This window comes from Festucalex cinctus, chromosome 6 (assembly GCF_051991245.1).
Source record: "Festucalex cinctus isolate MCC-2025b chromosome 6, RoL_Fcin_1.0, whole genome shotgun sequence".
Taxonomy (NCBI): domain Eukaryota; kingdom Metazoa; phylum Chordata; class Actinopteri; order Syngnathiformes; family Syngnathidae; genus Festucalex; species Festucalex cinctus.
In genome coordinates this window covers 16891929-16913486 of record NC_135416.1, presented here as the reverse complement: position 1 = coordinate 16913486, position 21558 = coordinate 16891929, and the positions used below count along the sequence as shown (strand labels likewise).

The following is a 21558-nucleotide window of genomic DNA, read 5'->3' as shown; positions in this document are numbered from 1 at the left end:
CCTACCTAAGTGTGGTCAGTATAACAGTGACATAAAACTTTCAACTCAAACAGTGGACATTCATTGTATTTCATTAAAGCAACAGAGGCAGAAATAATGAACACACCAGACTGACAGCCCAGGGTCCAAGGTCCAGAAAACATCCAAGAAGGTCCAGAGCCCGAAGTCGATGCACTTGGCTCAGGAGGACCTAATAGAAAACAGAGGTCAGTGGTCATCCGTGTTTTTTCCTGAGCAACAGCAGGACAAGAAATAGCAAGAGAAGCAGAGAGGTCGGGGCAGTGGAGGAAAACAGATGGCAAACTCACCGCTTTAACTACCAAGCTGGCCCCAAACCACACTTGCTTACTCTGATTGTTTATGAGTTTCACCTTCTTGAATAAGCATCATTTGACTACAAACATATTAATGTGTTACCACAGGCAACATGTACAACACTCACACCAAACTGATTATAAACAACTGTAGTCAATAAAACTATTTGTGCTAAACCATGTGTTGTTTCTTTAGCATGTAGTATTGAGCATAGTGTGTACAGAATGTGTTGTGTGAGGACTGAACATTCCCGAGTGACTGTCCCACAGTGTGCGTGGGAACAAGCATATGGAGGAACATAGGCACATACCCACTCGTGCACACGCACGCAAACATGCACACAACCCGCCGACACAAGATGTATTATTAGCATACTCCGTGACATGAATCTAGTGAGCGTGACGACCACACGTACAGAGGGAGGAGGGGGGAACACCTCTTCCGGGTTACCTACACCTCCAAGTACACAAGTGACATAGCTTGGGCTCTTGTACCAGTCCTCTTGAGAAGGTTGGACTCTTTTCCACTCTGCAGTTGCCCACGGTGAGAGGCGCAGAGCATGCCCCCGGTTTGACACCTGTACATTCAGCCCAGTAGACGAGAGGGTAGCCTCCCTCTACCTTCGGTCCTGACTGTTGTTTGTGCCTAGGCACCAAACAGCAATTCAGAGAAACCACCCTTTTGGATTCCTTTGAGGGTGCGCTGGAGCGCGCTCGCCCTAGAGACTCTCTCGTTCTACTGGGTGACTTCAATGCTCCCTTGAGTAATGACAGTGATACCTGGAGGTGTGTGATGGGGACGAAGGAGCGAGGAATTATTATACATTATATTAAATTGTAGGGGTGTTAAAAAATATCGATTCGGCAATATATCGCGATACTACAGCACGCAATTCTCGAATCGATTCAATAGGTAGCCGAATCGATTTTTTAATATCCATTTTTGATGGAAAAATATTCAACAAAATGTCTAACTTTCATACCTTAAGCATGGAAGAATGTTATATTAATGGAACATTAAGCCTTAATATTTTATTTCAATGCTGTTTTAACATGAAAAAGGTTACAACTTGTTTGTTAAAAGTTATAAAACGGAAATTTCAGATCAATACATAATGCATTTTCATACAAATCTTACAGTGTACATCTACAAGTTTACTGAATGGTATTTTATAAAATAGAGTAAAAAAAAAAATCGCAACAATCGACTTGTAAATTCATATCGGGATTAATCGGAATCGAATCGTGACCTATGAATCGTGATACGTATTGAATCGTCAGGTACGAGGCAATTCACACCCCTATTAAATTGTATCTTTTTGTCATTCAGGTGTGCCTGAAAGGGAAAGAATATATGAAGCCCTCACATGAAGCTTAAATTATTTTTAGATTACAGTAGTATGCAGCGTAATATTGCATAACCGTAAAGGCTTGCTCCAGCTGTTTCCTATCCTCTCTCACCTCTGTATTCGCTTTCACAAACCATGTAGTTCTACCCAATCAGTCTGGCTTTTCCCACAGCTTTTAACAAGTCCTGGCAGAACTGCTAACAGAGGGCTTAGTCAGCAGGAAATTACCATTCAACACGGACAGCGACACACTGCTACTGCGCCGTGATATAATACAACACAACAGCTGTAGAAGCCGGTGGGATGGGCAGAGAGGAATCCAACAGTTGATGCAAACCATAAAAGGTTCTGCTACACTAATTTGGGATTTTAAAATATGTAACAACTATAGGGAACAATATGACATTGTCACAGTCTTTGTAACTGGGCTCTAATGAAGAAAATTAGCCTGCTCGTCACACATATCAGCCGCTCGAGAGAGATTTAAAGAGAGGTACAGTAATGGTGTGAAAAGTACTGCTACAATGGTAATTGCAATTCCATTCAGTGGACAACTCTCGCTGATATACGAGTTCAATCAAAATGCAATCGTCATGAGCTAAAGCAGCTGCTCGTGCATAATGGAAGGATAAAGCCTGTTTAAACTCAATTTCCACCATGGCTGACTTGAGTCAATCTGCGGAAGTGATGGCCTCCTGGCAGCGGCACATTCCTCTTTGTTACTTATGGCCTCATTCTAACCTGACATAGACATCAAGCTTGAAATGCTCAGCAAGCTGTGGTGTGTGGTAGATGAACAGAAAACGAAACACAACAGCAAACACTTCCCTTTAGTTCTCTTACAGACGACATGATGTTTTGCTTAATTTTAAGGGTTTTTGAGTTTTGCAGTAGCTATTTCTTTTGAGAACATATTACACAACAATGTAATAATATTGCTATCATCACTCAGCCTGTTCAGTTGTCAAAATAGGATAAAATTTGGGGTTGTGGCCAGGTGATTTCACCTCTGTTGTATATTAGAGCGCTGTATTTGCATTATTTTTTTAATTCAATAAAGTGCTCTGAGAGAACAGATGAAAACCTACGGTTAATATTTCTATTTGACTGTAAATACCGTATTTAATAGTTTTGCTTTTGAAATGGCAACATGCAATATAGATTATATTATGTCAGTAGTTAAAGACTTTCCCAAACATTTTTAGGTCAGAGGCTGCTCTTGTGATTAACATCTACTACTTAATCTACCAAGAAAATTTGACAGTACATAAGTAAGACTATATAATAGCTAATATCTAGTCAGAAGATATAAAAAGTTGACCCAGGCTCCCTGACCAATTTTCAAGTCTTATGTCCACTTCTTGGTAATCACTGCTGTGCCGTATTTTTTTCCCACTGATGATGACTGTCCTTCATTGTGTTCAATGGTACATGCAATGCCTTGAAAATGCTTTACCACTATTTACCCTTATTTTTCCTGACGGATACCCGGCTTTGAACAAAGAAATCCCTCTCATCCTGAACTTTATTTGGGATCAATCAGAGGCGCTTTAAATGGTGGCAGCCTGGCAGGTGCGTACTGATTCCCGTATAACAAGATTTTGAATGTGATTTGTTAATTAGAAACACAGCCACATCCCCAGTTATAAGAGGGTGTGTACACTTGTGCAACCACATTATCCCATATTTATTTATTTATTCTTTGAAAGTATATGTCACGTTAATGGCGGAAAAAGTTTTAACATGATTTACTTTGGTCTCAATTTCACAAAAACTGGCATTTGAACAGGGTCGTGTAAACTATCTACATACGTCTATATTGATAAAAAGTAGGTAGATAGATAATGCATGCATGGATATGGATGATATATGTTATAGATGGATGAGAGATATAGATATGTACATTATACTTATTTTTCTTTCATACACTTGTTCTTTCATATGCTTCAAGGTCTAAGCGTGTGCGTACCTGTAGTACAATAGGGAGTTGCTCAGGAGGATTCCGGTTCTCGACGCCCATTGTCAACCACACCTGAAATGCTGTTAGCTGTTCTGCGAAGAAAGGACTGTGCTGTGGAGATAAACGTGCATACACATACATACACACACACACACAGCCAGCCAGCCATGCATAAATAGCCAGTCTGCAGTGACTAAGTTATCATTTCATAACAACCCTGACACACGAGCCAGGGAGTGACAACGCACCGCAGTAACGACATAAATCCTGATCTATCATGATCACCTTCTCCGTATCTCACTCGCTGCTGCCATGGTAGCGTGCCTGACTGATTGGTTGCTGGAGGGGTTTTGATCACGCAGAGTGCTAATACTGCAGCAGGAATTACGACAGTTAACGACTGTTGATGGATGTCAAAGGGAAGTATCAATGCCTCTCGGCAGGAAGGCTAAATTGATTTGTGCCTAATCAAAGCTTAATAAGTCCCTACACAAGAAAGACGTGCACTATATTAGTGTAAAGATTGAGTTTCTGTTTATGTATGTTGTTACGATTTATGGCTTGTCCCATCAGGGTCACCACAGCGACTCATAGATGGATGAGAGAAGATGATATCGTCACGTTAATACTTAAATGCAAACAATTGTTATGATTGAGGTTTGCGCGGCATCATAATTCTAATCACATTGGTTAAATGGGTAATTCACATCAGAGGTAAAAACAAAATCTCTTCAAGGGATGAGAAAGACAGAGTAAGGGAACAGCTCTTCATTAGTCCTCAGAGGCTCAATTATAATGCTAGAAAGTGATCTCAGCCCAAGCAGGAGGAACAAAAGGAATGAGGATGGAAAGCAGTTCCCATGGGAGCAATGAATGCGATGCCCTCCTACAGGTGGACGACAGGAAAGGCCCAGATCAAAGCGCCTCCGTTTAGAAAGCTGTGCCACTCCAATTGTCTGTCTTTTTCAGGTTGGCCTATTTGGTGTCTAGAGCAAAGCGTCTGGAAGTTTCCACTCTTCTGGAAAGCATTACAGCAACATTTTGGAGTGGGTGAATGTCTGTTGTAGTTCATCCCAAAGGTGATTATTGATTAATTACATGAGCCAAACATAAAAGCATGAATGTGCTTGTGTTGTCTACAGGATTAAAAAAACTCAGTGCCAATTTCCTGTGTCAAATTAATACATTTTTAGTTATTTATTTTTAGAGATTTGTATTTTGTGTAGGTGTGTAACTGAAATAATGAGGAGTTTCACATCAGCTTTTTATACATTTTCTTGTTTTGTAAAGGAAAAAACACCACACGCTTACCCTGAATGCAGTGCCCTCCTCGATGATGGTTGGCAGCTGAGACAAGCAGATATCCACAGCCAGGTCCCATGCTTGCCTGGGAGACACACAAACACAACCATTTCAAGTTAACATTTCCTCCTTTCACATACCTGTAATTGTAAAGTTTAGATTTTCAGCCTGGGGGCCGAGAGAGGGCAGCAAGGAGCCTTTAATCCCCTTCTAAACCCCAGCGCTCACTCATGGTCATCATAACTAATTCATATGGTTATGCAACACAACTTGGACCCCTCTCCTGGCTTTTCCATTTGGTCTGTCTCCCTCTCTCCTTTCCACTTTCCTGTTTCACTGCTGGGCCTCAAAGGAGCCTTTCCCTCATAATTAGTGTTAGTGTCAATTTCTTGATGCTAACCAATGCACCGTGCTGCAACAAGATACTCAAAAACCATGTTAAATTAGAAAATAACGCTATTTTTTGTGCTTTTAAAAAAGTTTTTTTTTTTCCTCACAAATATGCAACAGTATGTACATTGGAGTTTATCTTCATTATAGTTGATGCATTACTTTAATGGAGGCCACTTCACATGGTATTAATTAGGGATGTAATGTAACGATATCCAAACATCACGATACGATATCAAGATATGAAGTTCACGATATGATAATTACCACAATATTGTAGGGAGTTTGGCGATACAAAAAAAGGTCGCAATGTTGTTAAAAACAAAAAACAAAAACAAAAAAAACTCAATACTAAAAAACAACAAAAAACTCCAAAAAAAACAAAAAAACAACAATATTGTGCTTTTGTACATTAAAGCAATGCATATAAACGAACTACAATCTCTAATAACACTTTATATTGAGGCACTTAATTGCTAATGCACACACACATTAAGTTCCTCTACATAATGACTCTGTTCACAAGCATATTACGTGCCCCTTCATCTCACCATTAACATGGATTTTAAACATCATAAAGGCCAAAACATGGCTTGTAAAAATTAAGTTGCACTAAAAAAATAAATAAATAAAAACAAAAAAATAGCCACCAGAGGATGCTAGAACTGCACACATGAAAATTAAGCTGACCTTTTTAACAGATGTGCTGCTTTTAATATTATACGATATATTGTTTTAATAATGCGATATCACGATATTGCTGTTATCGTTACATCCCTAGTATATTCATCTTTGGAGATCAATTGATACAACATGCATTAAAAAAAAGAAACAAAACAAAACTGTTAATTTGAGGTGGTAAAATGCTAAAAAAGTTCAGAGAGCCTCAACGTTGAAGGAATGTCTGCAGCAAGATCATTGCCAGTCTAGATGCTGACATCTGCCTCCAAGAGACCCACAAGGACTGCATGCAAGCAAAAACACCTGGCGATCTACACATACACGATGCAATACAGTGATCACTGATTGTTTGTTGGGGCTGGGGGAAGGTTGGAATCGATTAATGGCATATCCAATGATTTCAATGGGGAAAGATTTACGATATAAGCGTTTTGATTTACAAGCTTGGTCACAGAATACATTAGCCCTTATTTCAAGGCACAATTCTATGCATACAGAATCTACTGTGCCTATTGCTACACAGGATAAAGTAAAACAAACAAAAAAAGTGTGACAAAACCATGACAAAAAGTCAAGAAAATGCAGATTACATAACAGAGGCTGAATTTGTATAAAAAGACCTTTGCCAGTGTTGTGTGAAATCAAATGGCGATAGAAGAAATGCAAGGGAGCCAAATCAGCAAAGGCACGCTCAGAGGGAGGAGGATGCAGCACCACTTGGGATGACAGCATTGACTCAGGTAATGGCTGCCAATATCAATGAGCAACTCATCACCAAAACCTGTCAGTGTGTGCGCGGCGCATGTGAAATGGGGACAGCAGTCAACAGAAGAGTGTAAAGGAGCAGTTGGTGGCTGACTAAGCACTTGTCGCTGTTGCCTGCAGAGAGTGGTGCAGTAACACACACTCCCACATTTGTACACACTCCCACACTGAAACTGTCCACATGGGAGTAATCAGCCTTAGATTTTTCTCTTCTATCCAGTTCAACACCATTTGAATAACATTTGCTGTATGTGTGCGGGCACCGTCATAGATCCAGCAACCCCGAAATTCTGTAATTACCTCCTTTTACTGTCCTTCCACTCTAACGTCCCTGGTCTCACTTTTATTATTCGAGTGGCCTTTTATCTGTGGCACTTTCAAATTTGTCCTTCGATCAGTCTTGCTTTTCTACACAGTCCTGTCATTATTGTGTGCCCCTAAATACTGCATGTGCTGCAATGCAGCAGAGCACAGAAATTGTTGCCATAAACACACTAATATAGACGCACAGCTAATATAGACTTGAAGGCGAGAAGAGAAAAACTATTAGCTCCTTTACAAAGAAAGATGTCATCTTATGTTATGCAACAATCTGCCTCACAAGGCAGAACTAGTGAGAACATTTTCTGTGCTTCTCAACACAAGAATGATAATGAGTGGGAGGTTGCAGGCATGTATTTATAGGAGACAAAAAAAAAACAATAGTGGGGGAACTGTTTGTGTAAAGGAATAAAGTTAATGGGAGGAGTGTTTCTTACACAGTGTAGAGAGACACTGAAGTCAGTGTACAAGGACACAGATGAGTACCTCTGTGTGCTTGGGATTAGATATACTTAGAGGGACTTTGTATTTAAATGTACATTTTGGACAACTGCGGGTAGTTAATAAAGACGTCAATACAGTGGCCCCTTGCTACTTCGCGGTTCACTTATTGCAGATTCACTCTATCGCGGATTTTTATTTGGGTCCTTAACAAGTCAATCGTGACATAGCGCCATTGCAAACAAAAGTGAAACAAATTATTTATATCATTTTGACAAAAATAAGCATTAATATCTACACTCATATGCATAAAGTATAATCATAAAATGAAACTTATGACATTCCTGCCTGATAATTCAACATGGATGGCAGTGAATAGTGCATTTCCATACTGCTCGGTGAACACGGACAGTTCCTTTCGCTTGCAAACGGGAAGTATGTCGGCAGAAACCGGAAATACATCATCGGAAACCATGATTACATTTAGTTAACACTTTTCCTTTAAACAGAAATAAAACGAGTAATTATCCATCCAAACAAATAGCATCATTTTTGTTGTCCAGAGCTGTTTCACGAGTTTATATTTTTAAGTACTTCTGTTGAACCAAAATTCAAAACCAATATCAGATTTTCATTGGTTAATTTTCATTAAAATTTATTTTATCACCATTATTTTTCTTTCCTTAACAGTGTGGTAAAAACAATTTTGACAACATGCGTAAATCTAGCCTGGTTGCCAGGTGACACAAAACAATCTTCAACAGTCATGCTTTCTTGCTCATCCTTGTACCTCCAAAATCATCACTGTCCAGGAGACCCCGAAACAGCATGTTTGTTTAAGCATTAATTAATTGTTGTCAAAGAGCATAAGACATTTTCTACATTTTAAATTGGTCAAAAATATTAACAGCTAGCGTAAGTAATGGCACTGTATTGCAGTTTGAGTTTAGGCTTCCCTTTCAGGGCTTTTAGTTGTCCAGCCTTTTGGTGGATTTCTCATTTTACAAATGAGCTTCATCAACTTTTGGCTGGTGGCATTTATATCACTGCACGGCCTTTAAAAAAAAAAAAAGTTACTTTGCAGTAGCAGAAAATGTAGATAGTGCCACTCTGTACCTCTTGTCTAATCAAGGATGTATTTTGTCATTTACTGCAGCAAGTAAAAAACAAAACAAAACAAAAACAATGTGAGCAATGAGGACACTGATACTTTCTTTTTACCTTCTATTCGACAATTTTAACATGCAAACCCAGAGCTGTGTTTGTGTGTCTTACCACATGGCATGCATGTATGTTGGAGGCAAGCGTGGGCTACTGACTGGCGTACAGTTGTATGACCTCATTATCCTCTCTGCTAATAGAAAATTGCGGAACAAGCTGGCCACCAGAAGGTCCTGACGAAACAGCTTCTGGAACAAATCTACAGGCAGACACAAAACAAAAGACATTTTACACAAAATACATGTTGCATAATGTTTATAAAGAAATGAATATATAAGTGTGAAAAAAAAATCCGAGCAACTTGTGGCTATTTTGGAAAAAGTAGAATCATACATGTTTTCAGTTATTTCACTTTTTTTAAGTACATAATGCCAAGTTCATTCATAGTTTTGATGCGTTTCAGCTACTGTAACAAATTCAAGTAACTCAGAGTCTACAAGGTACACTGCGTATATATGCTTTTTGGCTACAGAGGGCCGAGCGCTGCGAAAAAGCAAATAGCAAGAAGTTAAAGCTTTTTTTTTTTTCTCTCTCATTCTTTCACTTACATTACACCAAGTATAAATGAACAATACAGAATAAAAAACACAATGGAACATTTGGATAACGTCCTTTCCACGTGGGTGTCTCCCCACCTTACCAAAATACATGTTACAGAAATTGAAGCCTCGAAATTGCCTACAGGTGTGATTTTCTGTCTCTTTATGACCCTTGATTGACTGACGGCAATTACAGGGTTCCCATTCTCGCCGAAGTAAGCTGGGATAGGCTGCAGCTCACCCGTCAGCGTAAATAGCATAATCAGAAGAAAATGGAAGGATAGGGGCAAACCAATTTCCTGCAGATCTATGGATTTCTATTATGGCTATTGTATTTGTTTTTCGCATGAGCAAAATTGTGTGTGCTGCATGTAAGAAATATTTTGGTAGAGCTCATAACAGAGTTGGACAATAGTCTGGGTGATTTGAATTAGGTGTGCAGCAGAGCCTCATTACTGGGATTCTCCCTGACGTGGGCTGCTTCATTAACAGTAGAGCCCCGAGGGTTTAAAAGGCTTTGGCAGCCATCAGCATTGTCACATTGTTACTGGAGCTGGGAGTTGGTATGCTTGGGATGTGTGCTGAATAAAACACAGGTGGGTAATGAAAATAACCATGTGCACTGCATGAAAAATGAAAATCCCCGTAATTAAATAATATATCTAGATCAGGCATGAGCAACTGGCAGCCAAGAGTTGCCTCCTTGGGTACAACGGCCATCAGTTTCAACCAGCTCGCCCCACTCCGTCCATCTTAGTGTAGAGCAAAAAAAAATTAAAAAAAATTAAAATGTCCCAATATGGTATCTCTCACAAATGCAGTTATCAAAAGTTTACATACACTTGTTAAGAAGATTACCAGTTATTTCTACAACTCTAGTTTTTTGAAACAGATACTTCTTTGTCACAAAAAAAAACCACAAAAAAAAAACCACAAAAAAAAACCCCAACAACATCCATAAACTTTGGTTCTTTTATGACTTATAACAGAAATCGGGTCAAACATATACATACAGCAACATGAATTAGCAATTTTGGTGAATTAGAAAATGTGTCAATGAAATGAGCTTCACACCATTGCCTCTTAACTTCTTGTGTGTGATTTTGAGTGACTGTGACTTCTCTGAGGCCATTGAAATAGAGCTCATTGGATACCAAGGCCCACAAATGCAACAATGGAAAGTCAAAGGGGCTCAGCAGTGTCAAAACTGATCTGAAAACATAAGTCATTGACATGAAACAAGTCAGGAAAGTTGCTTGGAGCCATTTCAAAGCATCTGCAGGTCCCAAGACCAACACTGCAAGGAATAGGGCTGTTCACAATTACCTCCAAACTACTACTTTTAGAACACTGCGTGTGGACGTTGAGTTTCAGACAAGAAATGGGGTCCGTTTAAGCAAGGCAACAAATTTAACTGAGCTACACCAATTACGTCAAGGGGAGTGTTTTCAAAGATTCGACCAGAAACTTGTGGTTGGCTATCAAAAGTGCCTAATTGAAGTGAACATGGCCAAGAGACATACAACCAAATATTAGCATTGCTGTATGTATATTTTTGACCCAACAGATTGGCTCCCTTTTGCTGTTGTGTTAACCCCTTAAAAAGTCATAAAAGAACACAATTTCATGAATGTTTTTTGTGACAATAAAGTGCCCGTTCAAATTTCTCTATCAGACAAAAATTAGCGTTATAGAAATAACTGGAAGCTCAGGAGAACCATGACATTATGTTCTTTAGATGTAGATGTAAACTTTTGATCCACAACTGTATGTCAAATTACCAAGAACTGGCAAAAATATTGTCACCATTTTTAAAAGAAATTCATGTTAACCAGCAGGTAAGCCAGTTACTTTTAATCACAGAAGCTACTGATAGTGCACATAACCCAAAGGCAGTATCTTATTTTGAAATGGCTTGGTCAGAACCATCAAAAAGCCCAAAACGGGTCACAATACTGCCTACGTGCATTGTAATTGGGGTCTTTGCATAACACTACTAAGGTTTGCAATACTTTTGATGCACTTAAAGGTGAAAAGGAAATGCTTCTATACGTTTTAAGTCTGTTCGGTAGCGCATGTTCACCATATGGCCCTGGAACGGTGTGGATATAACAGACTGTAAGACCTTCAGAGATCCCTAATCTAGAATCATCTCAATTTGACAGAAAGGACCATAAGTGTGTTACTGCAGTTCTTTTACATGTGTCAATACACACAGTGAGAATGCAAACGTACACTACGTGCTTAAAGTTTTTTGGCTCACAAATGAACGCCCCTCTCTGTTTAAAGAACTTAGCTGTACTTCTACACCTGCTAGCTAGTGGGAATTGACTGACAGTTTAACTGTTATTCATGCTTCATTATTATAGTGCTTTATTATTAGATGGGCTTCATTTGAAATTCTGGGTAAATGTGCTTATGCGTGCAGAGCCACACCTCTGGGCAACACGTTCCAGGCAATGGTATCAGTGATGGCTGTGAAGATCCAGTTGAGTTCTCCGAGTGGAGTGCGCCTGTCGTTGAGCCTGCCAGGGATCCTGCACACAACACAACAACACAGATGGCTCAGTGTCAGCAACTCATTGCATGTCACAAAGATGACTCAGAACACCAAGTGGCAATCACTCGACACTGTCACTAGACACGATTGAGGGTATGTGCTGTACAGTGACAGGCATTTAGGCTTTAACTTGGTGAGACGGACAGACGAAGAGTGCAAACACACTCATGTGCATGTATGCAATTGTCCATAGACGCTGCGGTTTGAGCATATTAGTGGAGGAAAATGAACAACAGCATTTCCTCTGTGACCAGGGAAATCTAACGTGCACATTTTTACACTCTATCCTTTCATGAATCAGGCTCTATGTGTTACCCACTGTTAGCTACTGTGTCAATCTTGCTACATTTTAAAGATTCAAATTTTGAAGAGCAGGCTTTACGTTTGCTCTGTGGAGATGTGTAAAGTTAAAACAAACAAACAAGCAAGCAAACAAACTAGGGCTGAACGCTTGGCCTATTTAGTTCACCAACGCTACAATACATATACATTAAAAGAGGCTACGATGACGGCGGCCGCGGCATCGAAAGTGAGTAATGGTGTCTGCAGGGCTCTACACTAACTTTTAAACTATTTTTTTTAGTTGGTCGCACCATTTCTGGAGAGGTGCAGCATGACCATATTTGCTGATGCACATTCGTCTCAATTTGGATACCAATTAATAGGTTTGAGACTGTTGGCTGGAGGTAGTGTGCCTGAGGACCCATGTCAGCAGGATGAGAAGGGCCACTGGGACCAAAGACCATAACTTCTGTTTTCTTCTAATTGAAGTACAAGAAATTTCAAGCCATCCAGGCTTTGATTTCCTCCAGACAGGACAAAAGAGGTGAGAAAGCATCTTTTTACTAAGCAGGACGTAGATCTGACTGTCATCCGCATCGCAGTGAAAAGAAATCCCATGTTTTCTTAGGATGGAGCCCAAGGGCAGTAAATACAATGAGAACAATTAGGGGCCCCTTGTGGAACACCACATGACAGTGAGGCGGTGCGGGACTCGGAGCACCTAAGGCTAACACAGAATGTTCTGTCGGCCAAGTAGGATCGAAACCACTCAAGAGCACCACCACCAATGTCCACACGGTGCTGTAAACGAGCCAACAGAATACTGTGGTCCACGGTATCAAACGCTGCAGTCAGATCTAACAGAACGAGACATACATAATCTCCAGTGTCATTTGCCAGGAGGATGTCATTGAAAACTTGTAAAAGTAAAGTGTTTTTCACCATCCATCCGGTGTAACACTGCGTGGCTGGCTGCATGCCTCGGCAGCTCCCAACTGCTTTCATTGGAAATTTGAAGGAGCGGTGGATTTAGGAACGGCGCCGCGACGCCGCTGAATGAATACAATGAAATCGCTGCTGAACTCATAATACAAAGTAGCTATGAAATAAGTCACACCACAAACGGTTGAATCCTACAAGAGCAAACTAGCTCAGTGTGAATAAATAGTTTTTGCCCTGCAGAATCGTCCTGACAATTCGGCTCAACTTAATTTATACATATTTTTCGCCCAGCGCTAGCTAAGTGCATATGTGCTTTACAGTTTTGTCTGACTTTTACAGCTATGAAGTAAGTTCAACACCCATTGAGAAATGGGAAACTTTTTACAAATAATGTTTTCCTAAGTCTCTAACTGCCCCATTAATGAAACTCGTAAAAATCACTATTTGCGTTTGTGACTCTAAATGGTATGCTGCCATCGATCCTTTGGGCCACTCTCATTTAATCTATAGTACCTTTGATTACATGATTATTTCAAACTGAGAAAGAACAGCTCACTCTAGTTCCAATATTTAGTTTTATGACTCATATGTGGGATGGCAAATGAGTTTAATGCCATCTTTCTTTTATGAGCTGAGAGACTATTCATTATTCACCTCAGAGACATGACAAGTGTCATCACTCACCACCCAGTGCAACGTGCCAAACCTCAACCATCCAAAATCTTGTAATCTTCAGCTGCCACAAAACAGAACAGAACAAATGAGAACAATGGGTTTATTTTATTTCATTTTTTAAAACAGAAATTGGCATGGGTGAATGCTGAGAGCCGAAATAGGTCTCCAGAAGGCTGGAGATGACTAGATGGTTTAAAAGTTGTTTTGCATTCGACCACCTGTTCCCTAGTTCGAACTGTTCGAAAGAATGTTTTATTCATACCCTACAGAAAAATGACAACAGGAGATAAATATTTGCCTCATACAATATCTGGTAACTACAGGAACTTTAGGCGCTACTAAAACCTCTCTTTTTGGTTATTAATAATTTCCTTCAACTCAAACATTCATTCTCATGGTCTTTATCAAATATTTTTACAGAATTCCAATTGACATTATATTAGAAACCAAACAATAATGTGTACAGAAGTCCCATACCTACTCAATTTGCAATTTTCAAAGTTTCCATTATCATACACTGAACCTTTTTCCAATGACTGCATAATACCACAGTCGGACAGGCAAACCCAAGACAATTGAGAATTTTGTATATCCAACGGAGGTGCAACCCTTAATTGACAACTAATTGATTCTCAAATGAATCGATGATTGCTTTTGATAATCGGTGAATCAATTAGATACCTTTTTTAATTTAAACTTGTCCAAATGCTCTGAATTTTAGCTTCTCAACAGTAAATATTGTCTGATTACTGTTATGATCCAAGAAAATGGATTGATGGTGTTGAATCAAAATAAAGCATTTGTTTGCACCTTGGAAAACATTTTTGTCTATTTTCTGATAAGTTATGGATCAAACCAGTAACTGGATCTTAATTAATTGTGTTTGTCAGTTTGAAATAATGTCATGTTTTTTAATAAAAGTATGGAAATCAAAACAGGTTTTAAAAAATATGATTAATTAATTGACAAAATCACCAAATTAATTGATTATTGAAAGAAATGTTGGTTGTGGCCCTAATATCCAGTTCTGTATAATTTTACATATTAATAAGCTAATGAAACGTTGGATGGGAATCTTTTGGCATGAAATGACAAGCAAAATCAAGGTAGCAGCCATGTACAGATTAAAAGAGTTGAAATTATGTTTACAATGTAAGTACACAACAGAGACAGGAATCACACACATATATATATATATATATATATATATATATATATATATTTTTTTTTTTTAATTGAAAAATTGTTTTGTGGCGGGTCTATTAGTCGATTAATCATTGGAATAATTGATAGGCAAGTTGATTTTTAAAAAAAAAGTCAGTGACAGCACTAGTTTAAAACATAACACTTTACATGTTCAGCCACTTAAAAATGGGTTCAAGGATATTTCTGTCGCTGCGCCTTCCGGGTGGATCATCTTAACGTCTGTTTCTCGATCCTGTCAATCAATCTGCATAACGTCGTGCGTGCGCGTTCCTAGCTGCGCATGCGCACCTCGACTGTTTGTAGCATGTAGCCGCTGCGCTTCGGATTCGGCCATTCATCGTTGTAGCTCCACTGAGCTGACCCCGTACTTTGAAAATAGCTGATAGCCTGCAAGAGGACATCTGTATGAAGCGAAGCAAGGCTGCAGAGACTGATGAAGATGACGATGAAGTGGCTCGGACGTTAGCGACATTTGAGAGGCGTTTTCCCCGGACGAGCAGGAGAGCTGGTAGGATGATCTTCCACATTGTGCAGTTTTTTAAATGTGACAAACAGATGTTTGGATTCCGCTTTTCGAGAAAATCTTTGAATCCAACTTTAAAGACATTTTCTCCTATCTGCATAATATAACAAATTTACCGGTACTTCCTTGTCTGTCCAAATGTCATCTGTGCAGCTTTGTCTTCTCTATGATGTTCAATTCATGGAAATATACTGTACTGTATACTGCAAACTCGAGAGGAATTTGGTTTCCAATGGAAATGTCTGGGTCTGTGTTAATTCAACACCAAAGTTGAACGTGGTCAGATTAAAGTATTTTTATGAAAGTCTGGTTTCAATCAATTTAATGCAGTTTTTAGTGTAGTCTATTTTATTAACAGAGCAGACTAAGATAAATGTGAGACAGTAGGCATGACATGCGGTCAGATTGAAAATAAATTGCAGAGTCCAAAAATGTCAATTCTAAATTAAGAATGTAATATGGCTGACATAGAGAATGTTTGAAATGTGTAGGGTTGACGTGTTTTAGCAACAAGGGGTCAACCATATATGTAAAAGCTGAGCTGAGCATTGTTACTCAAGTTTTACTCAGGAGCATATAATACTGTATAACCTGATTTTTTGATAGCTCGACTCAAAATTCTTCCTCCATGCGACAGTGTCAGCTTGCATAAAAATCTGTTCTTCTCCTGCTCAAACATGCCTCCCTTCTTTACACAGATTTACTGAGCTTCATCTTGAACTTTACTTCTTGCAGTCAGGCTGCTTAGATGGTTGGCACCCACATGCTGTCATTATTGGATTTTTGTTTAACAGCTCCATCAAATCAGCACAGTTCCCATATAGTCTTCTGTTTTTTTTTGTGTTTTTTTTATGCCTCTTGTGAGCTTTGTTTCATCAAACATTCCAGCAATACCATTTTTGTAGGACTTTTGGAGTAAAATATGTATAGTAAAAAAAAAGTGTGTGTGCTTCCCAAAATGTCCTGGAGATGATGGGTAATGCGCTCCTTAGTTTGGCATTATTTTCAAGGTTCTAGGGGAGGGAAATTTTTCCCTCCCCTAGTGCTGTTTATGATATTGGTGTGCAGTTAATACATGAAAAAATATTTTTGTATGCAATTAGAAGTGTCTAATGTTGTGATTGAGATTAATATCAGAGAGCATTTTATGAGCAATGTATGCAGAAGTCCAGTTTATCCAAGAGGATTTGCACACTTTTCCTTGTAAATGTATTTATGGTTTCCTGAGCCAATTCAGTTTACAGCTGTAATTTTACTCTCTGTTGCACAGACACACTCAGTCCTGTAGCTCTACTCAAATTCTGGATATGACAACCATATTATGAACCAATATAAATCTGGGAAAGTGTGCCTCAGAGCAAAACATGTTCTTTGCTGAGCCAGTTGGCAGGAACCCTTTCCTGAAGAAATATGCAACTTTCATTCTGCCAAACTATTCCTGCTTTGGCTCAAAGGTGAAAAACAAAGATCGAAAACTATACTTTCATTATCACTAGAATCAGCAACATGGGTGTTGACAACAGGGAGCAGAGGCTAAATTAGACTGGAAAACAGACAAACTTACAGAAAATAGATAATCTATACCTACTGGATTTTCTTAAACCAATTCCGATATTTGGCATAATAAAATTCTGGTGACTGATTAATCGGCCAATTAATAATATAACAATAATAATAAAAAAAATACAACAAATAAAACGTCTTTTTTGGTTCCCATCTATGCAGAACATTTCAGCATTTTACAATACTTTATCCTTTAGCATTTGTTTAACTTTACAACACTGAAGAGTCAGTGGAAAAATGGCTGATTTTAAAAGAACTACTGATTTTGTGCATTCTGTGAATGTATATGCCATAGCTGAAAGGGAAAGTATGAGAACCACACAATATATATTTCCATGTCTTTCACTGAACTCAACATATACTTTAATATAACAGGTAGTAAAAATTAAAAGTGGTCAAATCTTTTTTGGCACCCACAACCTCAACCAACCAATTCCTGTAGTTGCAGATCAGCCCTGCATAACCACCAGGAGGGATTTTGGACCATCCGGCTTTACAAAATAGTTTCAGTTTACAATACACAACACAGCAGCTAGTGGCGCTGTGCGACATCCAAGCTCTCTTTGAAAACTCCCAACATGGAGCAGTTTTTTGGGGGCCAGCAGTGGCTTTCTCCAAGGTGTCCTCCAATTACATCTATTCTTGTTCATTTGTTTGTGTGTTTATTTTTATTTTATTTATTTTTTTTACTTATTAGTACGTTGTCAACAGGGATGTTCGCATGTGTCAGAGAGATTTTCCCAACTCTTTATCTGACACTCAATGATTGTTCTTTACCCCAGTGAGCATTCTGCACACAGGACAGCCACTCAGGGAGAGTAGCAACAATGCTGTTGTTCCCCCATATATAGTCTTAACATAGACGGGTGAACATCAAGGCCTTGATTGTTGATACTTTTGTGATCCTTTACAGATCCATGCCAATGAACAATTTTTAATTCTAGGTATGAGAGGCCTGTTGTGTGAGGCATGGTTTACATTGGGCACACTCCTAGTGAATAGAAAACTCAATGATTGGTCACGGTGTGTTTTTCTATGGCAGGGCAGCTTTAACCAACATCTTCAATCTTTGTCGCATTGATTGGACTCTAGGGTGGCTCAATCCTGGCTCCAATTAGATAAGTCATTAGCCGAGGCCAGGGGGTCACATGCTTATTCCACCATGAACTGTGAATGGTTACAAGATGTGCCCATGACAATCCTTCATAAAGGTTGTGTGGGAAGATTGTATGACATTTACAAAAAAAAAAAATATATATATATGTTGGCTTATCATCCAACCAATAAGATTTGTCAATCGATAGATAACCAGGAGAACCAATCTAATATATGATATTGTCTTACACATGGATCAACAAACATGCATTCAACAGCACCAGCGACTGTTATGCTAGTTATGGAAGATATAACAACTTATGTTGTAAGTATAAAGAATGTTCAATATGTTCATACATATGGTTTTACTTTTTATTGTAGGTAGATCTTTATGATTTTGACATGTTATAAGTAGCAGACAAGCTGACAAAGGGTGGTCACCCCTCTTTTAAAAGTTGTCCAATAAAAGCGAATAAACAATTGCTTGTGTTGTATTACTCCAAGTAGACTGTTTCTGTGTATTGTTGTGACTTAGATTAAGATCAGATCACATTTCATGACCAATATTTGCAAACATCCAAGAAATTCCAAAGGGCTCGCACGCTTGCAATGGCAAATGTGTATGCTTGAAAAGCTGCAGTAGCTTTGAGAATATCACTTACTTTTCAATGAGGTCTAACGTCACCCCTGGAACCAACTTAGCACTCTTCTGCATACAAAACCTACAAAAAAAAACAAAAAAACAAACAGGAAATCAGTCTTTGTAAATAGTGAAGAAAAACAAGAAGTCCTAAAAGCAACATTAGGCGTTTCCACCACTGGAACTTTTGGAGATCTTTCCAAGTTACCTTGGTAAAATTCAGTTTGGGCATTTTTCCACCAAAAACTATTACCAGGGTAATTAAATTCCCCAGGGGGCATCCAAGTACTATCTCAGCAGCAAGGTCTTGCTGAGCCAGGCAGAAACTTTCAGGGGGCAGGCTGCAACGACCACAGCTGATTGGTCAAATTTGGGGGCGTTGGTTTTACATCGGCTGGACTCAATCAAACTCATTTGAATTAATTACAGAGAGCTCTAAGACGCTGAGGAAACACAATTCTAAATTCCCTGCTGAACTTTTACAACCAAGAACTCTCTTTACCCAGTACTCAAAGTTCCTGGTGTTGGTGGAAAAACAGCTGATGTAGCTTTTATTTCTGAGGTAAAAGCAGTCTATATTTGTGTGTGGCACCTCACAATTGGATGAGGAAAGGACATATACCTTTATATACCCGAATTTACTAATATACTACTAAATTTAAGTATTTATCTACTCTCTAGGATTCTTTGAGGAGTCATAAATTAACTGAGCACAATATTTGATCACGAAAACAATTTTATTTTCTGTTTAGCAATGGAATAAATATATGCTGTAACTAGGTCTTCATTAAGAAATAACGTGATTTTAATTTTTAGGACAGCTTAGCTTTTTTTTTTTTAATAATGAACTTGAAAATAACATTTTAGCAATAAGATATTTTGGTCAAAAAAACTCTTCATACTGGTATATTAACTGCAACTAAAAAACAAAAAAACAAAAACAAAAAAAAACAAAACTTTTGTTAACAATCAATTAATGTTATTTTGGGTATCTGTGTTTACTTGTTCAAAAATAAATAAATAAAAACATTGCACGTCCCGCGGCGTGTCTATCGCACATGCGCACATCGCAATGGCGATGTTCAAACGATATATCATGCAGGCCTAGTGAATAATGACTCAAGGGATTATTAATTCAAGAACATTCTCTCAGTTTCCATATGCTGAACGGGGAATTGAAACATCACAAAGAAAAGTCATGCATGAAGAGGGACCTCTACAGTAGGCATCAAGAACAATGAGAGCCCACTCAGAATGTGCACAATGTGACCAAAAAACAACAAAATGCTTTGAATGTCTCAAACTAAAGCAAAAAAAAAAAAAAAAAAAAGTCTGAATAGAGTAAGTAACTACAAACCTCCATTCCAATGAATCTGGGATGTTGTAATAAATGTAAGTGAAAGCAATACAATGATTTGCAAATCCTTTAAAAAAAAATAAAAAAATAAAAAATAAAAAAACATTTGATGCTCAGATGTTTTCCAATGCAAATATTAAGCCTACATTTATAATACAAACAGCAGTCTAACTGTGCGCATGCAGAGTTTTCTTTCTTTTCGTATTTTACTAGACTAGCACAGATAGTCAAATGTGTTTGCGCCGCCGTTGGAAGGAACACAGCCGACTCCCGGCCAATTGAAGCGGCTCCCCTCATTAATCAATTTCTCTACACACAGAAGGACTCGCTGGAGTCCATGCACGAGATTGGCGTGCTCAAACTGAGTCTACAATTAAAGGACTCACTAATGACATAAGGTATCTTTGATTGTTAAGAAGATAATTGTGTTGAAGAAAAGTAATGTATACTTGCCAAGTTTTGAACCATTGGAGGCATCAATTGATTTGAACTACTCACAAAAAAAGGCAGAAGGTGCAATTAATGCAGGCCCAACTAGTTTACTACCTTAATGATCTGCAGAAAAGATAAAATGCAAAGCAAATGTTGTGTAGTGACTGTGATGCAAAAGTGAAAGAAAGCAAGACCCAATTTTGGTGTGCAAGTCTGTGTGTGCAACAGTGCGTGTGCGTGTACATGTGTTTTTGTGTGAGTCCAATAAGGTATTCTGAAGGAAACCTCAGAAAGCTTTACAAAATCTCTTGAAATGAGTGAACTAACGTACATGCAGTCCAGGTGTCCTTTGTAGATTATTTGACATCTACATCAAGAGACCATGTAAAACTGCTGCAATGGTTTTATGTTCCTCTGTAAAACGAAGCGTAGAACTGAAAGCCAGGTTTGTAGAACATAATGAGGTATGTGTATGTCAGGGGAGCTCCCGATGATTTAAAGGAGTAAAATATAGTTATGTGAGCCTGGCTTCTTAATCTATATAAAAATTGCATGTTTCCTCTCTTTATGGTAAACATACACCTTTACGACAAACATAAAGTTAATGGCAGTCTACGCCATCATATTTTAACAGTGACGTTGAAAGGCACCAACCAGAATGAACAGAAATGATACAGTACAGTTCTTGTACATTGCCTTTGCCTAAGTCATAAATGTTTTATGAGGGGAAACAAATCTCATCAATAATTGATTTAATTTAAAATCATAGGTGAAACATCGTTAATTTCCACACTTCATTCATAGTATCGGCCAAGGCATAGCAAAACCTGTAGTATGTTGTTTTTTTTTGCTTATCAAATAGTTTATGTAAAACAAGCACACATTTTTTTATTGTTATAGATCCACAGATAATTATAATATATAACTGGATAACAGCAAGCAACAAGCTTGGCGAAATTGATTTGTGGGATTCTGAGATGATTCCTGCCAATCACATTAT

General features: G+C 38.5%; 1 protein-coding gene across 5 annotated transcripts in view; it reads right to left on the bottom strand.

Moving 5' to 3' along the window:
• The window catches only part of rptor (regulatory associated protein of MTOR, complex 1), a 142746-nt gene that overhangs the window by 62132 nt on the left and 59056 nt on the right, over positions 1-21558 (bottom strand). For 4 of the 5 annotated variants that reach the window (XM_077525536.1, XM_077525538.1, XM_077525537.1 and 1 more), the window contains exons 8-13: positions 18792-18851; positions 11720-11820; positions 8799-8943; positions 4935-5010; positions 3633-3734; positions 107-190 (exon numbers count right to left, since the gene is read on the bottom strand). In XM_077525536.1, coding sequence (XP_077381662.1) covers positions 107-190; positions 3633-3734; positions 4935-5010; positions 8799-8943; positions 11720-11820; positions 18792-18851 — 568 coding nt within the window. Of the gene's footprint in view, positions 1-106; positions 191-3632; positions 3735-4934; positions 5011-8798; positions 8944-11719; positions 11821-18791; positions 18852-18977; positions 19035-21558 lie in introns of those variants that run through there. The other variant, XM_077525540.1, reaches the window with a different exon arrangement.